Genomic DNA, 10561 nt, shown 5'->3' on the forward strand with positions numbered 1-10561 from the left:
AAAAAATGTACATCTAGATAATACACTATGAGCACTATCAGAACACACTATACACACAGTTACACAGTTACAACAGCAGTACACAAACTACATGTTTCTGACACCCTCAATCATATCCTGGATCTACACAGGCTTCAAACTGACACTGATAGCAGTGGAAACGTTGTTTCATGAGTTAACTGACTGGAGCCGAGATCAGCTAAAGGTATCTTTATATTTTTTAAGTGTTATGCACTGAATGTGCCCAGCCCATCTAAACTTACAAGACAATAGACACATAACAAACAAAGACAATAAGCAATTATAAGAACAAAAGGGATACACTATGCATAGCAGACAATACAGAAAATAAATGAGGCACAGACTGTTCCCTTAAACACATGAAACATAAAAAGTTGTTGGTAGGCATTCAATACAAACTGGGCGACGTGAAATTCTTTATCTGTAAACTGGAACTTTAGTCTGCATCTGACATAGAAAATAAATCCAGGCATTCTGCTGACATTTCATGAATAAGCCCATATCTAATGTTGTGATACACTGGATAATAGAACAAAAAGTGAGACACTTTCTATCCTCCTCTGGAATCGAGTGGAAGTGGCCACTTTCTACTGCCAGAGGCCAGATAGTACATCATAACAGACCTACCCTTAATTAGACTGTATATTCTTAATTTTGGTCTACACAAAATCATGTGTGTAGATTTCATGTATTTCATGTTACCCTTATGCCATACTTCACAAGGCTCCCATCCCATGTCACCATATGCTGCAAGTTTTGGATCCATTCAATACACACCCAGAAAACAGCACATGGCTCTATTCTGGATTACTGTATATCACATGTCGTCTGCTTACAATAACCCCAAACCCTTACACCAGGGGTCGGGAACCTATGGCTCGCGAGCCAGATGTGGCTCTTTTGATGACTGCATCTGGCTCGCAGACAGGGGTGAAAGTAAGCCGGTACGGTCCGGTACTGTGTACCACTAAAACATCCCTCATTCAGAACCAGTCATGGACGCACTCTGGGTCAGAAAATAGATCCGCTAGCAATATGCAGTCTTGAAAACTACTTTGTCTGTTTAAAAAATCCTTTTAACTCATTCCAAATAGTTTCTGAAGTGTCTGTGCTGTGTTTTAGTCCATGCTGGACAGAGCCTTGGCCAGGCATCTCCCTCTCCCCCTCCCTCGGAGAGAGCCCGGTGGTCTCCTTTGCGCCCAGCCTTCGACAAGTCACATTAAAGTATTTTATTTATTATTGGTTAGCTTCAGTATAACAACATTATTAAAAAGAAAAGAATAAATTCAGAGACTTATTATACTCTAAAATTGTTGGAAAGAATAAATTCAGAGACTTATTATACTCTAAAATTGTTGGTCTTGGTTAAAAATGCACGCATTTATTTGTATTCAGTGTTAAAAAATATTATATGGCTCTCACGGAAATACATTTTAAAATATGTGGCTTTTATGGCTCTCTCAGCCAAAAAGGTTCCCGTCCCCTGCCTTACACCATAATCTAAAATAGGACAAACACAAGAATTATAAAGATGTGTATATGTTTTTTAACCAAGATCCCTACATAATTTAATATTATTGAGGACATCTCCTAGTGCTCTACCTGCTCAGTCTGATAAGATTTGAATTCCTTTTGCAAAGGTAAGATGTTCATCCAGAGCAAATCCTTTGTATCCATATTCTATTACTATTATAATCCATTAGAAATAATGCAGGTTAAAGGCAGTCCTGCGCTGACATCACTTCAAGGACCCATAAGCTTCGTCCACTGATTATACTGTCAATGGTCTGCTCTACACATTCACAGATCTACATAGATTTGTCTACACATTTATAAATCAGATTCTGAATACACATTAGCAGATTCCTGTACACAGACTGAGATACAGTAACATGACTACTCACATTTGTAAATAGTTTTGCTACAATAATAATAAAAGACCTGAGACACACAAGAGTTACCAAGCCACAGAGAAATCAGAATCAGAATCAGAAATACTTTAATAAAATTATTTTTGTTACAATACTCCAGGGGTCCGTTTCACAAAGCAGGGGTCCATTTCACAAAGCAGGTTTATTGAAAACTCAGAGTTTGTTAACCCTGGAATCACGGAAACTCAGAGTTTTCCGTTTCACAAAGGAGGGTCAGTCAAACCCGAGAGAGAGGGTTAACTCTAACCTGTTTCACAAAGTGAGGTAACTTAACCTCAAGCTCAGTTGCCATAGTAACAGACTCCGTGAATCTAACCTGGTTGGGACCAGGTTTTCCTGAAGAAACCCTGAGTTTCTCTCTGTCTCCGCCCACTTTCAGAGCCACATACTTAATTTGATTTCCTCATTCCTGCGCTGTCAGAACGTCCTCTAGTTCCAGAAGGCAACGTTTGAACATGGCGTGTCCTTTTGATCACGATCCTGTGGACGAAGGTGCAGCAATCCTGCGCAGGGAATTACATATCTGTCGGCAGAGAGTACTCAGACCACGCATAGATATTTCAGCCCTCCCGGACAATTTTCTTTTTCAGCGGTACCGTTTTACTTCACAGTCTATAATTTACATACACAACCTCATCCGTCCGCACATTTCAAACATCACGAGTCGCAGTCATGCGCTCACATCGCAGCAGATTTTGTGTGTGGCGCTGCGTTTTTTTGCCAATGGCAGTTTTTTGTATAACATCGGAGATGCTGAGCACTTGAGTAAGGCAACTGTATGCAGGGCCATCAGAAGAGTCTGCCTCGCCCTGAAAAGACTTTTGCCTTTATTAGTTGTCTTCCCTGGACACAAACCTGTCAGGGCCATTAAGGAAGAGTTCCACAGGATCGCAGGTGAAGGATGTAGAGATCTGTTGAATTCCTTTAATATCAGGCTGTATTATGACATGGTGCTGCCACCTCAGACTTGAATTAGTAATTTTTATTATTTTTATTTGTTTTAGGATTTCCCAATGTGATTGGCTGCATAGATGGTACGCACATTCCCATCACGGCTCCCTCACATAATGAGGCTGATTATGTGAATAGGAAGTCCATTCACAGCATGTGCAGGTACATGTAGACTGAGAAGTTTCACTGTGTTAAGCACTTCCTCATAATTTAACTAATATCTGTCATTCTCTGCACTGTCAAGATCATATGTGATGCTGCACACATAATCTCCAATGTGGAGGCCAAGTGGCCTGGGTCTGTTCATGACTCAAGGATATACCGCGAGTCAAACCTGAGTGCCAGGCTGCAGCACGGTGAGAAACCTGAAGATTTGCAGTAAAATTCTCTTGTCTCCCCCCTTTACAACACCCCATGCATCCTCTCTACATTACAGGAGAGTTTGACGGCCTTCTGCTGGGTGACAGGGGTTACCCCTGCCAACCAAGGCTGCTGACCCCTTACCCGGACCCTGAGCCAGGCCCCCAACAAAACTTCAACCGTGCTCACAGCAGGACGAGAGCCCGGGTGGAGATGACCATAGGCCTGCTGAAAGCCCGTTTCCAGTGCCTACGTCACCTCAGGGTGACCCCTGAGAGGGCCTGCGATATTATTGTGGCATGTGTTGTTCTTCAAAATATCGCCACTATTAGAGGAGAGCAACACCCCGCCCTACAGATTGATGACCCCGATGAAGACCCCGTCCACCTGCCAGCTATGCAGGATGGCCGAGCGGTCAGAGACACGATTTGTACTAATCACTTTTGAGTTTAAAGCACCACCACAAATAAAAACATGAGGCACATTTCAGTTGGTCTTCCCACATTCTGGCTCAGGGCCAGCTCCTCTGCCTCCGTTAGAGGTGGGGCTGCTGGGCCACCACCTGTTTTTCGGGCATCTGCCCTCTTTCTGTTGGCTGAGTAAAAATCTGGGTTAGTTTATTAGGCTTCATTGTTTAATACAATATAAAGAAGACATTTTTGAGTGTTAAAAGAGCATTATGGAAGGGATCAAAGAAGTTCAGAGTCAAGTCATGCAGATGTCTGACCTGTTTGAACAATGTTTTTATATTTCATCTTAAGTTGCTGCCAAGTGCGCTTCTCCCCCGCTGGATTGCACCTACATGAAATAAATTAATAGGCTCCATTCATGCAATTTGCCCTTCAATAGTTATTGTGATTGCAAAATATTACATTTAAACTTACGCATTGACCCGAGCAGCAATGCTCTCCCATGCCCTCTCCCTCTCTTTAGCAGCCGCTGCAGTGTTGCACTTCTTTCTAAAGACATGCTCATATTCTCCATATGCAGTCATTAATATTTCCAATTCTATTGGGGTGAAAAATGCTGCCCTCTTTCTGTCAGTTTCCATGTTCAATCATCGAATCTGGGCTCCATTGATGCTGGCTTTATATGTCTGTGGAGCTCATGTTTAACTCCAGGTTAAACTACTCTGAGTTGATTAAACCAACTCAAATCAGCTGTTGTGAAACCGAAAACTCAGAGTTTCCTATCTCAGAGTAGATCAACTCAGAGTTCAGGATTTGACTCAGAGTTTGTTGTCACATCTACATTTCAGGATCTGGTTATTATAGACACATATTAAATGTTAAATATAAATATTTCAATATTTATCATCACAGTAACAGTGTTACACACATTAGTAGCTGTAAACACTCAGCATTAGAAAAATACATACGTTGGTTTGGTGCTTACATAAGGAGTAAACATTTATAATCATCACTTTAAAAGTTACATACGTTGTTTTTTGGTGCCTGTTTGTTTCCCAGATATATTAGTGTGTGTGTGAATGGGTGTATAAGAGACATTAACTTAAAGAACTTTGTAGAAAGGCGCTTTATGAAGTTCAGTCCATTTCCTTGTATTAGTTTACGGGCAGATCTGCCCGAACCAATATGGCGGACCCGTTTACGTACGATTCAGCGCTCAATGCGGCGTCTATGTATATATGTCTATGGTCTGTGCTACCTGGCAAATGCCAGATGGGCCGGTCCATCTCGGCCACTTTTGGGCGGTGTTTTTTTGTATGTATGTATTTGTTATTTTGTAGCCTTTGCAACATTTGCCCAGCAGCCCAAAATGGACTTGCGGCCCATTTGCATCCATTTGGAATAGGCTTTGGGTTGCACTGGCTAATATCGGTTAATATTTGCCTCTTCATGACAGGTTCAGAAGTTACGATTTACACCCCCCCTCCCCTGCCCCATCAAATGGATGCGTCCATGCAGCCGCTAGGTTTATGTGAAACCGAAGCAGGGATAGACTCATATACAGTCTATAGATAAACTTCATACTGTATGTTGCACAAATATTAATTACAATAAATTATGGACGACAGAGGTTCTAAAAAGAGGAAAGGAGGAGCAGAGAAAATCCGAGTTAAGATGCGGAAAAGGGCCGCACAGGTCGGGAGTCGAACCTGCGCCTGCACAGCGAGCCTTCATATATGGAGCGGCTGCTTAAGCTATCGAGCTAAACACCAAATGGCTCCAATGGTGGGCCGGTCCAGAAACAAAAAAAGCCAGGTCCGGATTTTTGTTCCTAGTCCGACCCTGACCTAGTGTACAGTCTCCACCCATACACAAGAAAGGGTCCAAGACACTGTATGGTTAGCTTGATAAAGTTTTCAGGTGATTTAATGAAGGTAAAACACAGTGAATGGCCGTGCGTAATGGCACTGCTCTCTGATGCGGCACTTCTCCGGGACTGGAGAAGCTGCTGCGGCTACAGGGATTTCATGAACTGAAAGAGAAGCTCTTCATATATTTTTTAGATACAATAAGCATCACCCACATTCATAGACCAATGCAGGGTGAATATTTAGTTTAGTATTGAACGTATTTTATGATCCGCGACACATTGTCAGCTTTGGGCATGTTACTCACACAGCGGACTGCGTACAGACAGACAAATGCATAATGAGATTATGGCGAAACTTTATGCCTGTTGTAGGCCTGCCACGGTTAAAAATTGAGCTTTTTCGGGAGGATTTCGGCACGCATTCGCCAGTGTATTTATCATGTCCTCATTGCTTAATATCGCTGCAACTAGATTGCGGGCGGCCTGACTCATTGTCTTTCGCTTTTACAGACTGTTACACAAGATGGCTGCAGGCACTGCCGCAAAGTCTGACGTCAGTGAAGTTTCTTTATATATATTCAAGGTTTCATTCAATATATTCAGAGTTTCATTCAATATATTCAAAGTTCACTCCATATATTCAAGGTTTCATTCAATATATTCAGACTTCATTCAATATATTCAAGGTTCATTCAATATATTCAAAGTTTCGTTCAATATATTCAGACTTCATTCAATATATTCAAAGTTTCATTCCATATATTCAGACTTCATTCAATATATTCAAGGTTCACTCCATATATTCAAAGTTTCATTCCATATATTCAAGGTTTCCTTCAATATGCAAAGGTTAATTTCCTGAACGGCATGCCAGATAGTATCTATATATATATATATATATATTATATTTTATATATATATATATATATATATATATATATATATATACATATATATAAAAGATCAAATATACAGTTAAATAATGTAATTTTTGCAGACGTTGCTGCAAAAAGTGATTAATAGGGTTTGTGTCAGATTACAGAAGGGGTGTGTTCCTGACAATACTAATACTGACAATATTGTTCATGGTTTTATGTATTTCTATCTTATTTGATCGATTTCTTTATGTGTTATTGTTAGATTGTGGATACTTCTGTATTGCTTGACAGACAGCAGTCTGGTAAATAGGCTGTTGTTGGGGTGACTATTGCCTTTGCTTTGTGATAAAGGATGTAATTTTCTGCACTGTCAATTATTTCAAACTGTTTTTAATATCCTTTGGGCTCTGAGCAGGCACCTTACCTCACCAATAACACGGATACCTGGCAGATATGTACAAATAATGTTCTGAGAGGTTTTCAATCATGTGCTGCAGAGCCGTCCTGTGCTGGGCTGTCCATGAGGTTCTCTGTGATACTGATTCCCAGCAGCAAATGTAAACAGGGGTGTATGTCTTTGCCTCCCTAATTTCTAAAATAAACCATCAGCTTGTTTGCTTTGCTGATGTTGGTTGTTCTCTGTGCACCACCCTGTGTTGATTTCCTACCAATATTAATTCTTAGTGTTTGAAATATAGCTGATAATTGTGGTGTCATCTGCAAATCTACAAATCAACAGTTCCCTTCATGTCGGGAATTGCAGTCATGAGTGTAAAAGGGTTGAAATAGCTTTGCCCCTTCGCCTGTTAATTGTTGTACATTTAAAGTCCGTGTAAAATAAGAATGTGTTTGTCAGACCAAAAAGAAAGTGTAATTAACTACAAAGCAACAATTTTATGAAATGAGGTGTCAAAATCAGGTAAAAATGAATACTCCAGGCCTGAATGCGATGAAGCCACGCCCACTCATTAGAGCAGCCAAGCAGCCATTTTGAAGCGACTGAAATGTGTCAGATGAGTCCAGAAAAAGACATGACTAACTTTGAAACACGAGATGAATTCATCTCTATGTCTCTGCTCAGGGTGGCCTCAGCGTGTCATCGAGCCACCCTTTAAGGACCGCCTTTAAAGGGTGGTTGAATCTCTAACTGCACATTTCAGTAAGATATCGTTCAAAGTCTTTTTACATGTTTTTAGAAACTATTTTTCAACATATTTAATGTATTTTGAAAGACATCTCAGATTTGCCTTTACACAGACTTTAAATATATTAAAAAAAAGTTTAACATCAGACTGACAAATTGCTGTTGATAACAAATATATCAAATGATTGGCTAAAGTCGCGGGCGTTGCAGCAGTTTCCTGACACTGTAAACTGCTGCTATTGTTTGTAAGGGCAGCTTTGTCCTCATTAAACTAAATTCATCAAGGATTACAAATTGAAAATCTCAGTGCATTTCCATTCAGTTCAATAGTCTACAAAATACTGTACCTATAAGATGCAAACACACCTCAAGCAGTTTAGGAAGAATGGAAAAGAAACTAGTTTCATATACAGTCTTGCAGACAGTCTTGTTAACAGCTTTGAGCTAAATGCTAACATCAACTTGTGTGTTATCAGGTGGCCTACAATAATTAGCACATTCAAATCTAAAGTTAGCATGCTAATACTTGCTAATTAGCACTAAGTAGTACAGTGGAGGCTGATAGGAATGTCATCAGATTTGGACCAAAGTAGTGGACTGAGCAACATTGGCATCCTTGGAGAGACACCCCTTATCTTTTGAGGCAGCTGCATTGGCAAGATCATAAAATCACATCTGGTGTGTTGGGTTAAGTCACCTCCAGTGTAGCTACAAATATGCTGTGAGGCAAAACTAGCCTGGAAATAGAGTGGGCCTGCATGAACAAGATTAGGGCTGATTCTGACACAAATCTTTTTACAACCATGACATATTTGATGTTACCTTGTCCTCCGAGGAACATCAATTTAATTTACTCATTAGTGACCTTTTCACAGAAACATTTTGACATATCAAAGTAGTAAAAATACTGTACAGATATAAACAGTGTCTCAATTGCATTTAGCTATTGTGCATGCTGGCACACTGTCAATGTCATGGTTTACTGGGACACTGGGAATAGAACCGATAATGTCATTAACAGTATGAGTTTTTCTTCCTATGACAAGACAAAATGACTTCTTCTCCTTTGTTTTTTAATATTCTGGGGACACATTTTTTTAGGAAACTTCCTGAAAAAAAGCCTCACCACAGTTGGAAATGATAAATGGACTGAATTTATATAGCACTTTTCTATGTTAACGGACAAAAAGCTTTATTCCTTTACTGGCCCAAGCACCCACTCTACCTCATGAGTTGAAGATCATCAGATAAAATGAATAACCATTGTTATGGGCTCTTCCTGCAAGTTTTTCCTCACTGGAACCGAGGGTCTGAGGACAGAGGGTGTCACTCCCTGTACAGATTGTAAAGCCCTCTGAGACAAAAGTACTTTGTGACTTTGGGCTATAGAAATAAAATTTGATTTGATTTGATTGGATTTGATTTAATTTGATTGTTGATATAGAAGAATAACCCCCAAACCCCACCGCGCCCGTCTGCGGCATGTTGTTTGAGTGCTGCGTCATCGTGAGTAATACGCAGCCATTCCAGTCAATGTATCAAACCCCACTGGCTTTGTCGTGGTCCGTTTCAGACGTGTCCCAGAAGCGTCTCGACACTCGGCTATGCGTGAATTACGCGTCTGTTCTATTTCTGACACTTGACAGGAGCAGCACACATCAATCTACACAGAGCACCTCAAGCTGGGCGGAAGCCAGACACAGAAAAAGCAAAGAGAATCCGGTGGATTTTCAAAATAAAATACCCCGTGCAAGCTGCTGGTTGTAAAAACAGACAAAAGCAAACATACACTGGGAAAATGGTGAAATCTGAGCAAGTAAACAAAGTCTGGCAGGCTAAATGCTCGCTTCTGAAATGCTTCCGGTGGGGTCTGTAGTCGTGTGCAGGACGGACCAAATAGCCTACGTGATGCTCATGCAACGCGCCACGGACGGGCCCTGTGGATTTTCCCGGTAAGACAACTTCACAGGCTTTTCATCTTCTCTTGCGGGAATGAGAATGCTGCACTGAATTTGATAAATGAAACAGATTGTTTTAGGATTGGTATGATTTGGCAAAGTAAAGGCAAATTTATCTGTCCGTGTTTTTATTGTCAAACCTTTGATGTTTGCTGTCCTCTGTCATCTTTACCAAGAAGCTAATCCAGTCGCAGCAGGTGACTCTGCATCTGTGCACTGCACAGATTACTAAGGAATGTTATTGGGCATCTACTAACTGATATAAATAAATTCTTATTGTGAATCAATTCATGTTCATTGTGAATTAGAACAAGGTCTGGAGCTGGGCTTGGCCTGTGGGCCTTATGTTGAGTGTCTCTTGCGTACAGGTTTGTGCAGTGAAGAAGGGTGCTGGTTGAACTCCATATTAACCTGCTTTTGGATCATCTCCATATGAAGATATTTGTCACAGGTGTAAGTGTAGCTGCCGTTACAGACAGTTACATAGTTTAAGTTCATTTTGTGGGAATTTGTTGGGAATATCATATTTTTTGTTGGTAATATATTTTTAAGTTCATTCACAGGCAGGGAAAGATTGTATTGTACGTTGTATGTATTCAGTAGCGGAACTCTTGTTATGTTGTAGAGGGGAAGGGCATTATTCAGATGCACTATACACAGCACAGAGCACCTGGCATGCTAAAGAAAAAGATGCTATGAAGATTTTTGAAGTTTCCTTTCTACGTCCCCTTGAGTTAACACAGCCAAAGAGGTATGTAGAGTAATGTTTACATCATGTTTACACGTGTTTAAGATGCTCACGGAGTAACGTGATGGTTTAATTACCTGTGTTTCAATTTATGTAAACAAAGCATATTGCAAGCAAATTGAGTACATTATGTAAGGTATTTTTATATTTGTTAGATATTTCTTTAATGTTTATTCTCTTTAAAAAATGTGTGTATGGTATGAAACTCAATTTATGATTTGTTTATTTTATTTATCTAGTTCTCACGGCATGACTGACCACAGCGATGTGCAAATAAATGCCCGTGCATG

General features: G+C 40.3%; 1 protein-coding gene across 1 annotated transcript; it reads left to right on the forward strand.

The window, feature by feature from the left end:
* Positions 1-2085: 2085 nt before the first annotated feature.
* On the forward strand, positions 2086-4045 carry LOC109142376 (putative nuclease HARBI1). The gene is made up of 4 exons (XM_027280864.1): positions 2086-2846; positions 2957-3059; positions 3138-3259; positions 3340-4045. Exons 1-4 carry the CDS (start codon positions 2408-2410, stop codon positions 3708-3710), a joined length of 1035 nt encoding a protein of 344 aa, XP_027136665.1. The 5' UTR covers positions 2086-2407; the 3' UTR covers positions 3711-4045.
* The last annotated feature ends 6516 nt before the right edge of the window (positions 4046-10561 follow it).

The sequence above is a fragment of the Larimichthys crocea genome, chromosome VII (genome assembly GCF_000972845.2).
Source record: "Larimichthys crocea isolate SSNF chromosome VII, L_crocea_2.0, whole genome shotgun sequence".
In the NCBI taxonomy this organism is placed as follows: Eukaryota; Metazoa; Chordata; class Actinopteri; family Sciaenidae; genus Larimichthys; species Larimichthys crocea.

Bases quoted from the DNA above. Each gene is read 5' to 3' on its own strand.
- LOC109142376 (XM_027280864.1), top strand. From the start codon at position 2,408: ATGGCGTGTCCTTTTGATCACGATCCTGTGGACGAAGGTGCAGCAATC. The intron at 2,847-2,956 runs GTGAAGGATGTA...TATTTGTTTTAG, and splicing joins AGAGTTCCACAGGATCGCAG to GATTTCCCAATGTGATTGGC. The intron at 3,060-3,137 runs GTGCAGGTACAT...TGTCATTCTCTG, and splicing joins AGGAAGTCCATTCACAGCAT to CACTGTCAAGATCATATGTG.